The 22,895-nt window shown below is 38.1% G+C and overlaps 1 protein-coding gene across 1 annotated transcript in view; it reads right to left on the reverse strand.

Annotated features, from left to right (window-relative positions):
* The window catches only part of PPP1R21 (protein phosphatase 1 regulatory subunit 21), a 97,961-nt gene that overhangs the window by 71,128 nt on the left and 3,938 nt on the right, over nucleotides 1-22,895 (reverse strand). Inside the window, exons 2-3 of the mRNA XM_036751089.1 lie at nucleotides 13,904-13,972; nucleotides 7,030-7,176 (exon numbers count right to left, since the gene is read on the reverse strand). Coding sequence (XP_036606984.1) covers nucleotides 7,030-7,176; nucleotides 13,904-13,972 — 216 coding nt within the window. The remainder of the gene's footprint in view (nucleotides 1-7,029; nucleotides 7,177-13,903; nucleotides 13,973-22,895) is intronic.

Consider the following 22,895-nt stretch of genomic DNA (forward strand, 5'->3'; position numbering starts at 1 on the left):
ATCATAATACAGTAAAGTACTGGTTTAACTGGTACTGCTTCTCCATACTGATATAAAATCTTACAGAGGCTATGAAAAAGACTGATGGCTTTGTAGTCAGGGAACCAGAATTCCAATCCCAAGAGACCTGAGAAAAGCCACAACCTTACTGCGCCTCAATTTTCTCATCTGTAAAATGAAGGGTTGGGTGAGATGACCTCCACTAAACCTAAGAGATTTAAACCTGTGAAAATATGATACCACAGAGCACCTAGACTGAAAATACCAAAACCATGATTTCACCAGTATATAGCACTCCCGGTGAGCACCAAAGCTGAACAGCTAATGTAGATTAGCACCTTTTCTTCCTTGTAAAGAGTGCCCAAGATGATGAAAGGTCAGGCAGCTTGCCCAGGGTCACACAGTTAACTATGTCTCAGAATGGGGACTGGAAACTAGGTCTTTCTGATTTACAAGCTGGCTTTCTATCTACTATTCCCAGTACCTCTCCAATTAAAAATGAGACTTATGAAATAAGCAAATTCTAAATCATAAGATCTCCAAAAGTACAGGACTATTTACATACAGCATCAAGAAAACTGTCATGTTGTATAAAAATTAAAGGAAAAACAACCAACTTTTTCAACTAAGGAGAATTCATTTGGCAACAAAGAAGCCAAGCTGGTTTGTCAATGATTTCTTTAGGAATAAATGTTTAGAAACTGTATCCACACCCTTAAATATCCATGGTAGGGGCATGGTCCAATTATTCCCTCCACATCACATTGAGCAGTAGTGATACCTTAAATGGATTTCAGAGGCAACACTACCTTTTACTAGAGGCAATATACTATAGCAAAATTACTATTGTTGCTATTAATTACTATTAGGAATAGGAACTGGACTTGTAATTTAATTAATAAAGGAAACTCCTGGGTGAGGAAATTTCCTTTACCAATGTAGGTTAGCACCTTCTCTGTACCTTAAAGGCTTGGAGAGTTGTCTAGAGCACTCAGTGATTCAGTGATTTGGCCAAGGTCACACATCGAGAATGTGTCAAAACTCAGTTTTCCTGACTTTGAGGCTAGCTCTTTATGCACTATACCCTGTTATCTCTGTCAAATATTATGGCCTATTGCTATTCATAATAGCAATAGTTGTTACTATTATTTACAACTCTATATTAAATTTTAAGGTTTACAAAGTGCTTCCTTCATATCAACCCTTTGTAGGATTTTCTTTCTTGTTTTGGCTCTTCCTGGTTTGGTTATCAGCACCATATTTGTGTTGTAAAAGAAATATACCACAAGGATCATACATTATGACCAGGAGAGATTTATACCAAGAATGCAGGTCTGGTTTACTGACCATATCAATAACAAAAGCAATAGAAATTATATGGCTATCTCAATAGATGCGGAAAAAGCCTTTGACATAATACAGCACCCATTCCTATTAAAAATACTAGAGAGCAAAAGACCAAATGGAGCTTACTTTACAATGATAGGTAATATTTATCTAAAACCATCAGCAAGTATTATCTGTAACAGGCATAAGCTAGAAGGCTTCTCAATACAATCGGGGTGAAGCAAGGATGCCCATTATCACCTCTATTATTTAATATCGCACTAGAAATAGCAATAAAGAGAAGAAAAAGAAATTAAAGGAATTAGAATAGGCAGTGAGGAAACAAAACTATCTCTCTTTGCAGATGATATGTTATATTTAGAAAATCCTAGGGAATCAACTAAAAACCTACTTAAAATTATTAACAACTTTAGCAAAGTTGCAAGATACAAACTAAACCCACATAAATCATCAGCATTTCTATATATTACCAACAAAGGCCAGCAGCAAGAGACAGAAAAAGAAATTCCTCTTAATAACTACAGACAGTATAAAATACTTGGAAGTCTATCTGCCAAAACAACCCCTGGAACTATATGAACAAAACTATAAAACACTTCTGACACAAATAAAGTTAGACCTAAACAACTGGAAAATATGAATTGCTCATGGGTAGGCCAAGCCAATATAATAAAAAAATGACATTTCTACCTAAATTAATTTACTCAGTGACATATCAATCAAAATATCAAAAATGATTTTACAGATTTAGAAAAAATAGTAACAAAATTCATCTGGAAGAACAAAATCTCCAGAACATCGAGGGAATCAATAAAAAATAATATGAAAGAAGGTAGTGTAGCCATACCAGATCTCAAACTGTACTATATCAAAACAATCCCTTCATTTTCTCATCTGAGAAAATTGAGGCTCAGAGAGGTTGTGACTTTTCTCAGGTCTCTTGGGATTGGAATTCTGGTTCCCTGACTACAAAGACATCAGTCTTTTCCACAGCCTCTGTCAATAAGAGTGGTGGATCAATAGAATAGATTAGGTTTGAATTACATTACAGTAAATGACCACAGTAATCTATTATGATAAACCCAAAGATCCAAATTATTGGAACAGAAACTCATTATTTGACAAAAACTGCTGGGAAAACTAAAAAACAGTATGGCAGAAACTAGGTATACACCAATATCTCACACCATATACCAAGATAAGGTCAAAATGGGTACATGATTTACATATGAAGGGTAATATCACAAGCAAATTAAGAGAGCATGGAATAGTTACCTGTCAGATTTATTGGTAAGGGAAGAATTTAGGACCAAAGAAGATATAGAGAGTATTTCATAATGTAAAACAGATAATTTTGATTGCATAAAATTAAAAAGTTTTTGCACGAACAAAACTAATGCAACCAAAATTACAAAGAAAGCAGAAAACTGGGGGAAAATTTTTCACAACACATATCTCTGATAAAAGTCCTCTTTTCTCAAATATGTAGAGAACTAAGTCAAACTAAGAGAAATATAAGTCATTCCCCAGTTGATAAATGATCAAAGGATATAAAGAGGCAGTTTTCAAAGAAATCAAAGCTATCAATAGTCGTATGAAAAAATGCTCTAAATCACTATTGATCAGAGAAATGCAAATTAAAACAACTCTGAGGCACCACCTCACACCTATCAGATGGGCTAATACAACAAAAAAGGAAAATGAACCAGCAATACCACTGCTAGGTCTCTATCCCAAAGGTATCCCAAAAAAGGGAAAAGGACCTATTTGTACAAAAATATTTATAGCAACTACTTTTGTGGTGGCTAAGAACTGGAAACCAAAAAGATGGCTATCAACTGGGGAATGGCTAAACAAGTTATGGTACATGATTGTAATGGAATACTATTGTGCTATGAGAAATGACAAGCAGGATGATTTCAGAAAAACTTGTTAAGACTTACATAAACCAATGCAGAGTGAAGTGAACAGAACCAACAGAACACCGTACACATTAACAGCAATATTATTTGATGAAGAACTGTGAATGATTTAGCTATTCTCAGCAATACAATGATCCAAGACAATTCCAAAGGACTAATGATGAAGCATACTATCTGCCTCCAGACAAAGAACTGATATTTATTGAAGACTGAAGCATGCTATTTTACACTTTCTTTCTTTTATTCGAATCTTCTTGTACAAAATGACTAATATGGAAATGTTTTACATAATTGCACATGTATAACCTATATCTGACTGCTTTCTGTCTCAGGGAGGGAAAAGGAGAGGGATAGAATTTGGAACTCAAAACTTTAAATAAAAATGTTAAAAAAAAAAAAAAAGGAAAAAATTTTTAAAAACCAACTAACAAAGGTCAGATCCAGAATTCAAACCCAAATCTTTCTGACTAGAAGGCAGATGGTCTTTTCATTATACTACACAATAACATAGTTGTAACCAACATGATACATTTTAGATAGTTTTTTTTTTTCCAGGCACTCATGCAACTGTGGATTTAAGCATATACTTGGGGCCTAAGAAATGCTCAAAACTCTTGATTTCTCTCTACTTCTTCTCTAAGTAACCTGTGGTGTGAATATATGTCCAGATGAAGATGGTGGCCGGAAAGCAGGGACTTGCGTAAGCTCCGTGCCAGGTCCCTCCAAAAACCTATAAAAAATGGCTCTGAACAAATTCTAGAACTACAGAACCCACAAAATAGCAGAGAGAGGCAGGGCTCCAGCCCAGGACAGCCTGAATGGTCGCTGGGTGAGGTCTATCGCGCACTGAGCTGGGGGCAGAGGGAAGCAGAGGGGAGCGAAGTTCAGTGTGGGTGGCGGCAGGACCAACCCGACCAGGAGCCGGGCAGAACAAGCCCTAGCGCCCTGAATCAGTGAGCTGTGGCAGTTACCAGACTTCTCAACCCACAAACACCAAAGACAACAGAGAAGGTTAGTCGGAAAAGCTGTGGGGGACAGAGTAGAAGGAGTTCGTGGTTCAGCCACGGACCCGGGGGTGGCAGAGGTGGTGCAGCTACAGAACTACAGCTGCAGTTACTTCCAGCCCCAGGCCCACCTAGTGGGAGCAATTAAGTGGTGGATCTGAGCAGGAGTGCACAGCCTGCCTAAGATTTTCATCAGCTCCGGGTTGGCGGTTCTTGGGGAAGGAGGAGTGCTGGTGTGGCAGAGCTGGCTGTACAGAAATAGCTCTGAAAACAACAGCCCAGCCCCTCAAGGTTGGAACAAAGTCCTCTTTGCTCTACAAGCAGTCATACCCTGACGAAAAACTCAAGGGTCAAGTAAGTTGGCTGGGAACATGGCCAGGCAGTGAAAACACACTCAGATTCAGTCTCAGACTTTGGAATCTTTCTTTGGTGGCAAAGAAGACCAAAACATACAGCCAGAAGTCAACAAAGTCAAAGAGCCTACATCAAAAGCCTCCAAGAAAAACATGAACTGGTCTCAGGCCATGGAAGAGCTCAAAAAGGATTGGGAAAAGCAAGTTAGAGAAGTAGAGGAAAAATTGGGAAGAGAAATGAGAAGGATGCGAGAAAACCATGAAAAACAAGTCAATGACTTGCTAAAGGAGACCCAAAAAAATACTGAAAAAAATACTGAAGAAAACAACACCTTGAAAAATAGACTAACTCAAATGGCAAAAGAGCTCCAAAAAGCCAATGAGGAGAAGAATGCCTTGAAAGGCAGAATTAGCCAAATGGAAAAGGAGGTCCAAAAGACCACTGATGAAAATACCACCTTAAAAATTAGACTGGAGCAAGTGGAAGCTAGTGACTTTATGAGAAATCAAGATATTATAAAACAGAACCAAAGGAATGAAAAAATGGAAGACAATGAGAAATATCTCATTGGAAAAACCACTGACCTGGAAAATAGACCCAGGAGAGATAATTTAAAATTATTGGACTACCTGAAAGCCATGATCAAAAATAGAGCCTAGATATCATCTTTCAAGAAATTATCAAGGAGAACTGCCCTGATATTCTAGAGCTAGAGGGTAAAATAGAAATTGAAAGAATCCACAGATCGCCTCCTGAAAAAGATCCCAAAAAGAAAACTCCTAGGAATATTGTTGCTAAATTCCAGAGCTCCCAGATCAAGGAGAAAATACTGCAAGCAGCCAGAAAGAAACAATTTGAGTATTGTTGAAACACAATCAGAATAACACAGGATCTAGCAGCTTCTACATTAATGGATCGAAGGAAGGGCTTGGAATACAATATTCCGGAGGTCAATGGAGCTAGGATTAAAACCAAGAATCACCTACCCAGCAAAACTGAGTATCATGTTCCAAGGCAAAATATAGACTTTCAATAAAATAGAGGACTTTCAAGCTTTCTCAGTCAAAAGACCAGAGCTAAATAGAAAATTTGACTTTCAAACACAAGAATCAAGAGAAGCATGAAAAGGTAAACAAGAAAGAGAAATCCCAAGGGACTTACTAAAGTTGAACTGTTTTGTTTACATGCCTACTTGGAAAGATGATGTGTATGATTCATGAGACCTCAGTATTAGGGTAGCTGAAGAGAATACGCAAGTATGTATGTATGTATGTATGTATGTGTGTGTGTGTATGGGTATGTATATAAATATATGTGTGTATGTGTATATATATATGTGTGTGTGTGTATGTATATATATACATACACACACACACACATATAGACAGAGGGCACAGGGTGAGTTGAATATGAAGGGATGATATCTAAAAAAGAAAAATTAAATTAAGGGATGAGAGAGGAATATACTGGGACAAGGAGAAAGGGAGAGATAGAATGGGGTAAATTATCTCTCATAAAAGTGGCAAGAAAAAACAGTTCTGTAGGAAGGGAAGAGGGGGCAGGTGAGGGGGAATGAGTGAATCTTGCTCTCATCGGATTTGACTTGAGGAGGGAATACCATACACACTCAATTGGGTATCTTGCCCCACAGGAAAGAAGGAGGAAGAAGATAAAAAACGGGGGATGATAGAAGGGAGGGCAGATGGGGGAGGAGGTAATCAAAAACAAACCCTTTCGAAAAGGGACAGGGTCAAGGGAGAAAATTCAGTAAAGGGGGACAGGTTAGGAAGGAGCAAAGTACAGTTAGTCTTTCACAACATGAGTATTGTGGAAGGGTTTTACGTAATGATACACATGTGGCCTATGCTGAACTGCTTGCCCTCTTAGGGAGGGTAGGGAGGGAAGAAGAGAGAGAATTTGGAACTCCAAGTTTTAAAAACAAATGTTCAAAAACAAACAAAAAAAAAGTTTTTGCAAGCAACTAGGAAATAAGATACACAGGCAATGGGGCATAGAAATTTATCTTGCCCTACAGGAAAGGAAGGGAAAAGGGGATGGGAGGGGAGTGGGGTGACAGAAGGGAGGGCTGACTGGGGAACGGGGCAACCAGAATATACACCATCTTGGAGTGGGCAGGAGGGCAGAAATGGGTAGAAAATTTGTAATTCAAACTCTTGTGAAAATCAATGCTGAAAACTAAATATATTAAATAAATTTTTAAAAAAAGAAAAAATATATATATGTCCAGATGAACTTGGAGTGCATCTACTTTTTGGTAAAAATTTGTCTTATTGACCCAGGAATCCAGGGGCATATGGCACTTGTGTGGGCAAGACTGATGAAAACTTTGTAGACTTGTACAGTTCAATACCTGACTGGCAATTATTTTTATTTGAGCCTACCTTATTTTTCTTGCCTCGGAGTTCACTCAAAGCAAGTTCATCCTGAAGTAGTTCAACCCTCTTGGCAAGCTGGAGATTGCGAAATGTCAAACTATCCATTTCTTGTTGCAGTTTTCTCAATGACTGATCCTTCATTTTTAGTTGTTCCTGCATTAACATGAAAAATGGACCACTGCTCAGAATTCAGCCTTTAGGCTTAGAAATAATGAGTTTTTTGTTGTTTATTCTAAATTACACCAAAGTACCTCTGGGAATTTTGAGATATATGTTTACTGAGCTAGGTTCTCAACTATTATGCTCAAGTACAGATAATAGCTTATCTGTTAAGTGACAAACTAATTTGTAGCCAAATTGTATAAATCCATTCATTCATATACTCATCAAATGCAAGCCACCACGCTAGGAGAGATGCAAAAGATTAATTAAAACATGGCCTCTACCCTCATGGAGTCTACAGTCTAACAAATACAAAATAAAAGACAAGAATATAAGAGAGGTTCAAATTCTCATGTGAGATACAAGAAAGGAACAATTAATGTAACAACTGGAGGTAAATAGGAAATGTCTCATCCAAAATTTACTAGCTGTGTAACTCTGGGCAAGTCACTTAACCTCTCTCAGCCTCAGTTTCCTCCTCTGTAAAATGGGGATAAATAGTAGTATCTACTTCACAAAGGTTGTTGCAAAGAATAAATGAGATAAAATATGTAAAGCACTTTATACACCTTCAAGTACATGTATCTGTTAGCTGTCATTATTATTATTATTACTAAGAAAGAGACGGTTGTGGAGAGACCAACCATGAGAGTATTTCAGAAATGAAGAACAGCATGAGCAAAGATAAAGTGCAGAAAACCACAGGACCTCTAGGAGTAGCCTAGTTTTGCTGAATTTAAATACCCAGAGAACAGCAATGTCAAATACCACGTAGGAACTGAGGATAACATCAGGTCATAGGGAACCTTGAAAGTTATGCTAAGGCTTCTGAACTTTATTTGATAGCAACCAGGCAACCACTGAGAGAGATTTTAAACAAAATGAAATGTCCAGATCTATACATAAGGAAGATTAATCTGAAGCCTGAAGAATGCATTGAAGGTGAGGGAGAATGGGAATGGTGATGGGAGGAAGGCCTTTGAGCAGCTTTTTACAACAGCTGAGGCAAGTGGTAATGAAGGCCTAAACAAGAGTAATGGCAGTGAGACTAGAAAAGAGGAGACAGATATAAGAGATACAATAAAGGTGCAATTTGTCAAATGGTAAGATGTGGGAAATAACAGGGTAGATGAGTAATAGGAACACAAAGGGTTCAAAAACTACAGATGAGATAAATGGTAGCGCCACATATAGAAATAAGGAAGTCAAGAAGATGATCAGGTTTTAAAAAAAAGATAATATACTTAATTTGGAAGCTTTTTACTCCCCAGATCCAGCCTATCCACCTGTCTAGACATAAAAACAGTCTCAGCACCCAGCAGAAGCAGGCCCTGAAGGGGCCCCCCTCTCCCAGGCCAACTCCCACTGTTCATCACCCACTAGCACTAACTGCCCCCTCCTGGGTGAATGCCCCATTTCTCACTCGAGCCCTCAGTTCTCTCTAAAATTCAAGTCTTCTACATCCTTCTAATAGTTGTAGGTGAAGAACATGGCTGTTCACACTGCGTGGATGAGCAGGGAATCACTAACTACAATCCTTCCAGTAAGATGGTAAACCACTAGGCTTTACCATCTGCCCTGCCACTGTTCCCTAAGATGCATTGGCCTTTCACCATCTGCTCTGCCTCTACATCCTCTCACCCCTCAGGCACTGGCATCTGTCATGCTGCAATACTCTAAAAATTACTAGACCTTTCCATCTGCCCTGATAAACCCTCCCATATACAAGTTGTCTAATTAGAGAATGAGCTCCTTGAGAGGATAGATTGTCTTGCTTTTTTCTTTGTATCTCCAGAACTTATCAGTAGAAGTGCTTAATAGACACTTTTTTCATTTGTTCATTTTGGATATGCTGAATTTAAGGTACTTAAGGTACCAGCAAGATATCTAGGTAGCTATGTCCTATAGACAACCGAAGGTACAGATCTGGAGATATAGATTTGGGACCTGCATAAAAGTGATGCATGAAGCTATGAGAGTGAATGACAATGTAAAGGAAGACCATACAGAATAGGAGTTCTTAACCTAGGGTCAATGACTTTGTTTTTCTTTTATATTCTGACTACTGTATTTCAATACAACTGCTTTCCTATGAATTTCATATATTCAAAGCATAATTTGGAGAAGGGGTTCATGGACTTCGCCAGTCTGCCAACATGGTACATGACCTAGATTAGTACAGTGCCTGGAACACAGTAGGGACTTAATAAATGTTTGGTGACTGATTATAGAGGGAAGAAAAAAACAGAACCAAAGACAAAAACTTTGGGAAACGACAAACAATATTCACAACTAAGAAAGGGTTAAGAAACAGAGAAATAATTAGAGGAAGGATTTTTAAAGACTGATTCCTTCCTAACTATATTTTACGTAGATGGCACAGTACGTTTTTAGAAGAACCTTATATTCTTTTAAGTTCGATGTTGGCTGATCACAGAAAAAGTTTCATTGATATTTAAACACTCCATATACTCCTTTAAAGAAACCCAATAAAGTACCATTAATTTAGACATACTCACATCTGAATTACAAAAAAAAAATAATACTTTAAACAGAACTAAAAATCATGGTTTTTTAGGTCATAATGAAAGTGTGTTTTATTTAAGTCACCAAAATATAGGTCTAACTAGTAAGCTCCTTTGTTCGTGTTAGGGCTCAATAATTTTTTGGAATAATGTATAGCTAGTATATCAAATTACCATCCTAGGTAGTACAAGTCTGTCTACATCAAAGGGAATCATGGAATACTGAAAAGAAGAACAGATTAAGAGTCAAGAAACCTGAGTTCTGGTTCTGACTGCCTACTCTACACTATTAGTACATCCTTGAGCAAATAACAAACAACAGTTTCTTCACTGGTAAAATGCAGGGGCTACACTAAGTAATCTTGAAGGTTGCTTTCAGATCTGGAACTCTTAATGTACTAACTATGTTGTCTATATGTAAATTTTTCATAAGTGATTCATTATAGGGCCTTGAAATTTTTACCTACTCATTTGATTTTTTTCCCTGATAATTCCAAGACAAATTTAGTCCCAACCTAAATAGTTCTGAGACAGTCCTAATCCAAATGATCACCATCTCCAAACGCAAAGCATTTGAATGATTTTACTAGCAAATTCTACTACTAACTACAAAAGCAAAGCTATTCAAATGAAGACCCTAATGTAATAGATTAGGCCAAACTGTTATGTAGTTATGAATCTCTTCCAAGTGGTTCTGCAATGTTCCAAGGTTTGATACAATCAGTAAAATGTCATCTGCAAAAAGGAGTTTGGTCTAACTACCCATACAAGAAAAACCAAATGGATGAAGAATGCCTATTCTCCAGATAATGACATGCACTTAGATGAAAAGCCAGCACAGCCTACATAGATACATACAGACATAGACAGACAGACAGATATACACACTTTATACAGACAACAAAAAGAGACAATGAGTCAGGACCAGAATTAAACATAAGGAAAAGGGCAGGATAAGAAATTTAAAAGCTCTTTTAATTACACCCAACTTTCCCATGAAACAAAGGCTCATCCTTTTTAATACCAATATTCTATTTATGATATTGCATGATTGTGACATAGAACACTAGTTTCCAAACCCTCTCTAACTAGCCAGGCACCAGACTGAACCTTACTGCATTCAACCATCATGCTTCTAGGCCCTGAGTAAACGAATGAACAACAACACCACTCTGCCACCTCCGTTTTCATTTCTTCCTCTGGAAATAATAACCAAATTATCATTTCTACTGAAAAGGTTGTGAACACTTAACTGCTCCATACACAATCCATTCTACGATTCAGCTAAAGACTACTTGGGCCAAAGCTCCTTGGTTTCTATTCCCTGTTCCTGCACACACAACCATGTATACTCTATCCTACTCTACTCTCCCCCGCTTCCAACGTGCCCTCTGGAACATCTATTCTAACAGCCCTTTATGTCAGACCTCTTCTTCTTACACTCCTCTTATCTCCTTGCAAACATGGAAACCTGGCTCTTCCCAGAAAATAACATCCCTAGCCACCCTCTCTAGTCCCGGAGGTACTTTCACTAACGTCCCGTGTCATACTGGGTCAAAAGAGGGAGTAACATGCTCCCTGCTTCTATTTTCTCACCTCCCATTTATGTCTCAACCCCTTACAATCTGGATTGTCTTCACCCCTTGACTGAAAGTCTAAACTCAGTTTTCTCTACTGCTAAACCTAATGACCCTTTTCTCAATACTTACTATTCTCAACCCTCTACTACATCTAACACCAACGACCACCCCCATCTGCTGTATACTTTCTCCTCCATGAGTTCAGTGATGCTGCTTTGCTGTGGTTCTCTTCCTACCTGCCTAACCAATTTTCTCAGTATTCTTTGTAGGATCCCCTTCTTTTCATGGAGATATCCCAGGGATCTGGGCCTTCTCCTCTCCTCTTCTTATATTATTTTGGTGACCTCTATAATAAAATACAAAATGGCACTGCAAGACCTTCACAATCTAGTACCAGTCTGTATTTCCAGTCTTAATTATGCCTTTCCTCCTCACACACTCTATGCTACAGTCAAACTGATTTTCTTTTTATTCCCTGTACATGACATTCCATCTCTTAACTGTCTTTGCACAGGCTGGCCCCCAAACCTGGAATGCTGCCCTTCCTCACTTTGGCCTCTTAGAGACTCAGCTCAAGTGCCACCTTCTCCAAGAAGGCTTTCCTAATTCCTCCAGCTGTTAGTGCCCTCTTTCCCCTAATCCCCCACCAAAATCACCTGGTATTTATTTTGCATTTAACTGTGAACATATTGTACTACCTGAGTAAAACATGAGCTCTTCGAATGCAGGAACTATTTCATTTCTATCTCTGCAAACACAGCACTAGCACAGTGCCTGGCATACAGTGAGTGCTTAATAAATGCTTGCTAACGTGAGTATCAATAAAAAGGTGCTGGAGAAGTACACAGTGGATGTAAGCAGGCTACAACACAAAAATTAGGAAATACAAAGAAGAACTACAAGTTAAAAATGTCAAAGAAATGTACAATAAAGAAGAATGGCTGGTCATAAGGTTGATAACAAAGGATAATGAATAGATGGACCAGGTGCTACACTGCATTACCAGCAATGTCAGGAGAAAGTGAGGAAAGTACCCAGTATGTAAGTGAATTGCCTCTCTCCTCCCCCACCCCCCCACCCCGGGGAAAATTACAGAAAGAAAAGAACAAGAGCCACGCAACAAGGAAGGGCCAGGATTGGTTACAAGCCATATCAATGGTGGGTCCTTCCACAGTGAGATCAAGATCCATGAGTTTAAGAGATGACATTCCAATTTTCCCTTCTGACAATTTTGTTAAGATGTCATCAGCACTATAAATGTAATGACCATAGCTACAAAGCAGTGCAGAAAGCCCATTTAAACTGTCTGTTACAGCATGGAAAGATCAAGAGAGGCCCCCTGACCCCTGAGGACAGAGGCAGGGCCAGCAGTGTCACTCTCAGGTACAGGACACTCCCCTTCCAGGAAACTGGAGTGAGGGGGGCATCACTTGGAACCTGGCCCAGGAAGGAAAGTCATGAGAAAAGCTGGAGTATTCCTTGAGAAGTTAACTGGGTAGGGGATCAGAGAACTTCGCCCTGGAGAAGAGTGAGGGAGTAAATGGCCTGGAAAATAATCAAACAAAATCCACAAAGAGAACTCATTCCTCTCCCTTCTCTGTGTGTCCTATTTCTATTAAGAAATAACGATGATAACAGCTGGCATATATATAGAGTGCCTACTATGTGCCAGGACCTGTGCTAAGAGTTTTACAAATATGATCTCATCTCACCTTCACAACAGCCTTGGGAGGGAGATCCTATTATTGTCCTCATTTTACAGAGGAGGAAACTGAGGCTGACAAGGGTTAAGTGACTTGCCCAGTATCACATAGCTAACAAGTGTCCGAAGCAAAATGTGAACTCAAGCCTTCCTGACTCCAGACCCAGAACACTACCTACTGTGCCACTTAACTGCTCCCTGAAGCGGTGTGTGGAGGTGTGATGCCTGAGAGTGACTGTCAATTCAAACATTTACCTGTCAACCTGAGCAAGTCATTTAACTTCTGAAACACAGTTTCTTAATTTGTAAAACGAACAAAATAACCTGAGGCTGTTCTAGGGAAAGTGCTCTGCAAATCCAAAAACATCAATAAAATGATTTATTAAGTGACACAGCTTCTTACAATGAAGTATGATGTTAGCAAACTTTTTTTGTTTTTTTTTTATTTTTATTTTTTTCTTAGCAAACATGTTGATAAAGAGATTCCTGTATAGTACAATCCAGAGGCAAGTAAAGAGGTTAGAAACTTACCAGGTTTTTTTTTTTTGTGCCACCTAAATAAGTCTTGAATAGTTTGATAACAAAATCATGAAATTACTTTCGGATAAGAATTCTGTTTCCTCTAAATACATCTATATGAGTACATGTATTAGGATATAGAAGTATAAATTGTACAAATAGAACTTTTTTAATAATAAAATACTTAGTCAAGAAAAAACAAAGCATATAACACTCAAAACCAAGCTGATTAGCAAGCAGAAAAGTGAAGCATAAAAGGTCAAGGCCCCTGCCCAGGCTTCTTTGTGAATCAGTGGCAGAGCTGGGCCTTTAACCTAGTAGCCATTCCTCGGTAGCCTACATTAAATACAATCAAACTCTAACTTCAAACATAAAACACAAGTCTCTTATACCTTTAAAGCAGCAGAATTCGCTTGTTCATCCACAACACCTTTTTTTAGGACCTGGTTCTGAGCTCGAAGCTGAAAATATAAAAAGTATTAGTTGAAACCAAATGCACATAAGTATAAAAATAATTTACAATTTGTTCCAAGAATATTTCTGAAAGGAACTAAATACTTGATCTTCCAAATACAGTAGCATAAATAATCAGCACACGTGCACACACGCACGCACGCGCACACACACACACACACACACACACACTCTCTCTCTCTCTCTCTCTCTCTCTCTCTCTCTGTAAAAAAAAACCCTCAATGCATTTGCTAGTCCTGGCAAATCAACTTTCATTTCTTTCACAGTTCTGAGTGTGCCAACTCTTCAATTGTATGGATGAGGTTTCTATTGTACCATGAACAAATTATGTCATTATAATAGAATAAAGCACCCAAGAAAGACATGCTACTGTGTCTATAATTTTTTTGACAAATTTTTATTGAGTGCTTACTATTTCTACGATAGTATATTTGACTGGATATCATAGGATCACAGATGCAGAGTTGGAAGGGACCTTAGAAATAGGTAAAACAGAGATATTCTTACAGTGTAGCTAGGGAGATAGGATATATACCGATAACAAACAATACATATAAGTGCTAAAAAAAAAATAGCATATACAGTGAGTGCTACAGGATTTTAGAAGAGGAAGATACCAATATGGACTGAATGGGGTAGTTATGGAAAAGGTAGGAATTGGGCTGGTTTTCAGAGAAATGGTAGAACGTAGCTAAAAAGAGAGGCAACAGAAGGGCATTCAACTACAATGAGAGAACATGAACAAAGACAATGTGTTGTATTCAGTTCAGGTGAAGTACAGAAATCAAGTACTAGAACCCTGGGAAATAAATATTAGAATTCTGGGAAATCAAAGCAGGTTCTTTTCCGAGGAACTGAAAACTTAAAGAATATGACCATTCCTAAATCTCACAGATCCAGGTGTCATCTGGAAAATAAAGAATGGAAATGCTTCTTTCTTCCCAAAAAGAATTTTAAAATATTGAACACTGAAGCTGAGACCCCATGGAAAACTAGATGAAGTGATAGAATAAAGAGAATCAAGCAGGATCTTCAAAGAACAGACTAAAAGAATATGGTGACTTCTGGCTAGAAAAACAACTTACATTTGGATTGTGCCATCCATATTAGTTCATGTTAAATGACTGCATCTATATATGATGACTAACTAAAGTATTAAAAGACTGAAAGAAGGTAAAGAAAGTCTAAACTAAATAATCGAAGGATAACTATATCCAAACCTCACAGCCACAAAGAAAGGACTAATAACAGTAGTTTTCCAATTGCCCAAAATTCAATCAACCAACCAGTATTTACTGAATGTCTATTTTGTACAAGATACTTCTAAGTACTTTCAGGAGAGTACAGAAAAGAGTGATACAGAGATCTTGTCCACAAGGAGTTTGTAATCCAGATAAGATGAATGGACATATACACATGAAAAGATGCATGGGGAAATGAGCCCAAGAGAGGGGATAAGCTTCCCAAAAATTAAAATTTGAAGACCTACAGAAATAATTTTTTATTCCAGTGGGATAGGAAAAAAGGTTAAAATGATCAATGAGGATGAGATGCACAGGGAAATCAACTGTCAAATTAGATTTTTTTTAATGTATAAAAGATAGCACAGATAACAAAAAAAGAACATAAAAGCATGGCAAAGTATAATAAAAATAGCTAGTATGTAGCATTTTAAGATTTACAAAATGTTTTACAAATAGATAATTATCTCATTTGATCCTCACAACAACCCTGGAAAGCAGATACTGTATCATGCCCATTTTATACATGAGGGAATTGAGGCAGACAGAAGTTAAGTCACTTGCCCAAGTTGACACAGCTAATAAGTGTCTGAGGCTGAACTTGAAGGAGAAGTTCCTGACTCCAGGTCCAGGGCTCTATCTACTTTGCAACTCAGCTGTCATAAGGCAGTTGCAATTGAGAAATTTCTGGGACCTGGAAATGCTGAAGTTCAGAATGAATTAAAGCTGGCATTAAAGTCTAAGGACAAGAGGAAAATTATTTTAGCTATATAAGGAAAAAATTAGGATCAAAGGCAATATAAGACCACTGCTCTTAAAATGAGAAAATAAAAATATACAAATTTTTTAACTCCTATTTTACCTCATTTTCTTTTTCTGCCAGAAAGAATGACGACTGTACTAGAGGGCACATAATGAAAGTTAATAGGGGCTTGTAATCCAAGATAAAATAAGAAACTAATAAGAGAATGATTGGTTGCCCTGGATGGTTTTAGGCTCCAATAAAACACATCCTAGCAGACTAAAAAAAAAATCTGGCCAATGTGATTCTTGAGCTACCATCAAGGAGCTTACAAACATCGTGAACATAGACCATAACACAGGACTAGGAAGGGATAAATACCGTTCTGATTTTAAAAGAGAGGGAGATAGAGAAGAGAATGGAGAATGCAAAATTGAGACCAGTGAGCTTGACTTTGTCACATTTTAGGAAGAACCCTGACAAGTTGGAGAATACCCACAAAAGGACAACTGGAATGGTTAAGGGCCTTGGACCATACTATATACACAAGGATTAGCTGAAGAAATTGGGAGTGTTTAATCTGGATTTAAAAAAAGGCTTAGGAGGGACCCGATAGCTACAAGTATATAGAAGGGAGGGGTATTAGACTTGGTGTGTTGGGTACCAGAGAAGACAACTAAGCTCAATGGATAAAAGTTGAAGAAAGTTCCTTAATTATAAGGAAACTTTCCTATCAACAGAGCTACATAAACATGGAATAGGCTGCACTAGGCCACAGGCTCCCCAAGTGGGTGGTACCACCCCCTCAGGGGCACTTCAGTGATCCAGAGGGTTGGTAGTAGCCTCCAGTGCAATTGGGGGGGTAGGGCGTTAAATAAAAAAATGAGGGGGTGGTGGAAGCAGAAGGAAAGAGAAGAAATGTATATAAATGGTTTTTAAAAATTTTCACCTGTTGCATAACAGAGTTAAAGTTGTAGTGATTACATTATTTTCCAAATAAACACACAAAACCCAAGTTATAGCTCATCAGTGGCAAAGACTGCTGATGGGTTTTAACAAGCAAGTGTTGGCAGGCCAGCATGTTTTTCATTGTCAGGAAGCTCAGCATGTAGGAAACATGTCAGGGATATATGCATGTAATGACTTGTTCATAATACGATACTATATGGCTACATCATGCAACACTGTATCATCAAAATCTTAATGCAAATAAAAACCTACAAATTTACAACAAACTATTCAATTGAAGATGCATCATTTTTTAAAAATACATATTTTATATATTTTTTGAAATGACACAAATTTCAAAAAAACTGTTAAAGGGTCAAAGAAAGTGGATTTCCAGGGGAGAGCTGAGTAATTTTTTTTAAATGTAGGTCAAATAAGTTTGGGAACCTCTGCACTAGAAGGTGGTAAACGCTGACCCCCCATAATGGAGGTTCTAAGGATAGATAATAATTTGACAGGAATATATTAGAAAAAATTCTTATTCATATATAGTTTGAACTAGAAGGCTTCCAAGGTTCTTTCCACAGATCCTAAGATTCTGTGAACTATGCTAATACCACAATCATATCAATAAAATGTAATCACTTGTGACATATGAAAACATGGCTACCTAAAATAAAATGAATAAAACAGAATATATTACAAAAGCCTTCTTTCAGTATTTATGGATTCAGCTTAGCCATGCAATGGTTTGAATGCCCTTTTATGATACATTAGCTAAGGGGCAACAAACTACAGTTCAAGGGCCATCTCCAGTCCACCGCCTGTTTTCCTATGGCCTGTGAGCTAACATAAAGACCATTCTTAGTTCACTGGCTATACAAAACAAGGAACAGAACAAATCTGGCCCATAAGCTATAGTTTACCTACTGATGCACTAGCTTATATTGCTACTGACAACATGGAGCAAGAGTCCTTTAACTCAAAGTCCTTCTAATTATTGTTGTCAGGGAAGCTAGGTACTATACTGGATGGAGCACCAGCCCTGGAGTCAGGAGAGCTCAGTTCAAATTCCCCCTCACTTACTACCTGTGTGGCCCAGGGCAAGTCACTTAATCCCTTACTTCCAAATAAACAAAAAAACCCAAACACTGTTGTCATTAAAGGGCACAACTCTGACAAATTTTTTTAGTGTACCTATACTCTCTCTCTTTTTTAGTAGACAGATGATGATATAGGGATATCTGGCAGTTTCAAGTCATTATAATTGTACTTTTTAATCCTAAGACATTTGATAAATCTATCCTTCAGCATCACTAATAACACTAATCCTTTCAGTACTTCCATTTCCTGATCTGCAAAATAAAGGACTTAAAACATGATTTCTAAGAACCTTTACAGCTCTTCATCTTATATTTAGCATTTAAACCCTTCACAATATGGCCCCTTCCTACCTTTCAAGGCTACTTACATTTTATTCCTTCAGGAATTCTACAATCTAGCTACACTGCCTATTTGTCATTCATCTAACCCAACACTCCATCTCCCAACTCAATGCATTTGCACTGGCGTGCTTAGAATGTTCTCATCCTCTACCTCCAACTCCTGTATCTTTGGCTTCCCTTCAAAACTCAGCTCATATTCCACAAGACATTGTGGGCCCCATCCTCCCTTTAGCTCAATGCTACTGCCTTCCCTCTGAGAATATCTTCCATTCACAATGTATAAATCTTGAAAGTACATGGTTATTCACATCTTTTCCTCCTTGAGAAGAGGAACTGTTTTTGTTTTTGCCTCTCTTTGTAACTCTGGCACTTAGCAGAATGCCTGCCACAAAGAAACACTTAAATTCTTGTTGATTGAATGACTAACCGAAAAAAAGGTTAGCATCTCTATTAGCTGCGCATTAAGAATACCACCAACTCTGAAAACCAAGTCTGTAATATCTTTCTGGCTTTTCATCAGCTTCTTTTGGAAAAATTGATTAGTTCTGTTGCTGCGATTTTCCTATCATCTTCTTCAAACGAGATAAAATGAATAATCCTAAATAGAAAGCAAGGCTACTTCCAAGCTCTGGGCTGCCTCTTTGGCATGGATTTTTTGTTTTTTTGTTTCAGGGCACTCATCATTGACCAGACCTCTGTGTGAGTTGTTTTCCCAAGAACGGCAGTGAACTATACGAGCTATTCACAAGCATTCTTTCAGTCCCACTTTGATCAACAAAATTTCACAAAATCTCATCCTCAGAAGAGACCTTCAAGGCCAATTTATCCAACTATGCCCATAGAGAGAATTCCTTTTCTGATATATTTTATTAAAATATAAGCGTTCAGCTTTTCCTTGAATATTTCCTATGACTGTAAACACAACTTACTGAGGCAGACTCTTCCATTTCCACACAGTGCTAATTATGAAAAAAGATTCCCCTTACAGAGAACCTCAATTGCCCTCATTATAACTTCTACCCATTTCTCCTAGGTTTGTCCTTTGAGGCCAAGCAGAGCAGAAGAGATTCCCTCTTCCATATGACAGTCCTTCAGATACCTAAAGGCAACTATCATGCACCACAAATTTCTTCTCCTGGGTAAACATTCAAGGGACTTAAACCCGTCCTCAATCAACATTTATGACAGGATGGCTTGTCAGGGAATTCATTCTGAAACAGTGAATTTTCTGATATTTCCTCCTTTAACAACTAAGGCAAAACTCTCAATCACTTAATAGGCTGTTGGTAAGTGAAGCACTTCTCCCTACAGAAATTTAAGATGATAAAGACATCAATGTACTTGGTGTTATTTTAGTTAATCCTCATTTCTGAAGTTTGAAGGTATCAGAGGACATCACTGATGAAATATAACTTATCAACCAACTCTGAATTCAGGAATAAGCAGTGTAAGGTAACTGCTAATATTTGAAAAAATTCAGATACTCTTTCTCCCATGGGTAGGGTCTGGGGAAACTCTCACCTTGCCTTCCAGTCTTAGCCACTATGATGAAGACAGTCTACCCTTAACTTATCACTTCAGGGGATAAAACTGTCAACTGGTTAAGACAAAATCAATTAAAATAATTTCAATAACGTGAACCACATCTTTATCTGGAGTAGGGCTCTATGGTATTCTGTCTCTAGTACTTTGATCTGAAGGACTCTTATTACAAGACTCTTAAAGAGCTATGATAAAAATACTCAAGGTAGTGATTAGAACAACATCTAAGTAACTAACTCATACAGAGCCTCAAACAGACTGTAGGTTAGCATCTTTTTAACATGTCAGGAACTCTAGATATTACAGATCACTCCAAGTAGTAGAGTGGAAAAGGTAATGGAATAGGAGTCAGGAAACCTGGGGTTGGGCCCCAGCTCTACTACATATTACCTGTGAAGCCTTGGGCAAATCATTTAACCTCGTGGGGCCTCAGTTTCCTCATCTGTAAAATGAAAAAGAGCATGATGTAGTGTAAAGAACACTGGATCTGCAAATAGAAGACCTGGGTTTGAATCTCCTGGCTCTGCTTCTTAATATTTTTCTAACCTTTCTGAATCTCAGTTTCCTCATTTGTAAAATGGACTATACGATCTTTTAAAAAAATCCCTTCTAAAAAATATAATCCTATGAAAGCCTTGTCTCTGCCATTAAGTAGCTGTATGTATCATTTAACCCCGTGGGCCCCAATTTCTTCAGCTGTAAAATTATGAGATGGACCAAATGGTCTCTTGAGGTTTTTCTTTTAATGGAAATTCTATTATTTTAAGTCTCTAAGTGTCTGGAAAGAAAAATATATAATATCATAACTCTATTCCTACCTTCCCAAATATCAACTATCATGTAAATCACAAGTTAAAAATCGGAATCCTAAATGCAAGTTCCTCCCAAAGGCAAATTTGAAAAACAACACTACAAAGTGGTAGAAAGATAAACTCCTGGAGAAATAATTGAAGTTCAATTTCCCTAATGTTTTTCCCTGCTCAAAAGGAGTTTTGAAAAGAGGCATCTTATTCTAAGTGCAAACATACAACTCCACATATACCCAGAAGCCCTTGCCTAGGGACAACACAAACATTTGAAGATACTATACATCCTGAAAACTTTTTGGAAGGACACCAATGGGTCCCAGCAGGAATGCAAAAGCTCCAGCAAAAAAATTGAGGATCCACAATAGATTTAACAAAAAGAAAAGGATAGAGGATTTCTGCTGCAATGGGAGTAGAAGAAATCAACGGACTGGACACAAAAACAAGTGTGAAGATAGTATTTATTCTTGGAACAACTACAGTTTCTTCTTGGATCCAATATTGACAGAGGAATCCCCATTCTGGCTTCAGACCAGAAAACTCTTCTGAAAATGCACTCCTGAAATTTATCAATAACCTTTTTCGTAAATGGCCAAACAAATGGCAATTTCCTCAGTCTAAATTTTCCCTGATCTCTAGCATCTGACTTTGACCACCCCTTTTTCTATAAACTCTCTCTTCCCCTTGCCTTACAAAACACATCACTATGCAGGTTTTTCTTTTAGTTCCCTGATCAATTATTTGTGTGTTTTCTTGACTAGCTCATCCCCACATCAAGGGAATAATTCAAGGTTTAGTCTTTGGCCCCAGTTGTCTCTTCATACTCTCTTCCCTGAGAAACTAATTATTCTCATAGCTACAACTATTTTCTCTACAAAGATGACTCCCAAATCTTTATCCCCAGCCATGACTTTTTATCCCCAGACATATATCCAACTGCATATTCAAATGGCTTAGATGATCTCAGAAACAGCAATGCCTCTCAGAACCCCAGCCCCACTTCTAGCCTAGCCCTCAATACCATCAAGAGGAATAACTCCTGTACAAAAGTGGACTTCCATTTCAATTACCACAAACACCAACCACTAACAAACTGCCACCAATGAACGGGTAATTCGAAGAGGCAGAGAAACAGCAGTGCCCCTAAGATCATTAGCCCTGCTTGCAGCTTAACCCCTGCTGTCATAGTCCAGGAAAGGAATGCTAATGGATAAGGGGCCTGCCATCTCTGCCAAAGCCAACCTATAGACAACTACTCAATCAACTAACACTGATAAACAGGTTAAGTCCCAAAATCAGGGACAGAGAAAGCAATTATTTCTGCAGGTGCTACAGCACCAACCTCCTCAGAAGCCATGGCTACTAAAGATCTGGAAAAGAAAGTTTTTGCCACTGTCAGATGGTTCAATATCAGAAAGCAATATGGTTTTATGAATGGAAGTGGCATTAAATAAGATGAACTGCCATTTGCTTTGTCCATGCAACCAAGGATCATGGGCCCTTCCACATAAGGTACAGCTGCAATCTCAGATCTATGTTGCCTCCCCCATTAGAATCCTCAAGAGCAGAGACAGTCTTACCTTCTTATTTGTATCCCCAGCACTTTACATACTGCTTTAGTGCTTAATAAATGCTTTTTCCTTTCATTCATGCATTCATTTTATGTGCTGGGGACACTCAACATGTCAACTTCAACATTTTTCCCTTCCAAAAAGCAGTTTCCCTCCTCCTCTCCTGATCTCTCCAGCCGCTAGTGGCTTCCTCAGCATAGTCCCTGGGACAGAGGAAATACTCTAAATGGTTATACCCTACCCTTCCCACCCATCATCAAAAATAAACTTTGTACATATTTATGTGTAAATATGTTGCCTCCCTCAATAGAATGGAGGTTCCTTGAGGGGAGAGATTGTTTAATATTCATCTTTGTATCCTGAGTGCCCAGTAGCGCCTGGCACGCAGGAGGTACTTAATGCTTGCTGATCAACGTCCTTACTTTTTTCAGTAGCACTACGAAACGTCAAGGTCATTTCTGAATTCTCCCTCACATCCAAAAATCCCATTAAATACACAGGCTTGTCCTCCTTCCTCCTGCAATACCCCTTTTTTCTAATTCTCACTTAAAATACTCTAGTCTAGGATGTTGGAAATGGGAATACCTTCATACCTCACTGCAAGATTATTACTAC

This window comes from Trichosurus vulpecula, chromosome 3 (genome assembly GCF_011100635.1).
Source record: "Trichosurus vulpecula isolate mTriVul1 chromosome 3, mTriVul1.pri, whole genome shotgun sequence".
Lineage (NCBI taxonomy): Eukaryota > Metazoa > Chordata > Mammalia > Diprotodontia > Phalangeridae > Trichosurus > Trichosurus vulpecula.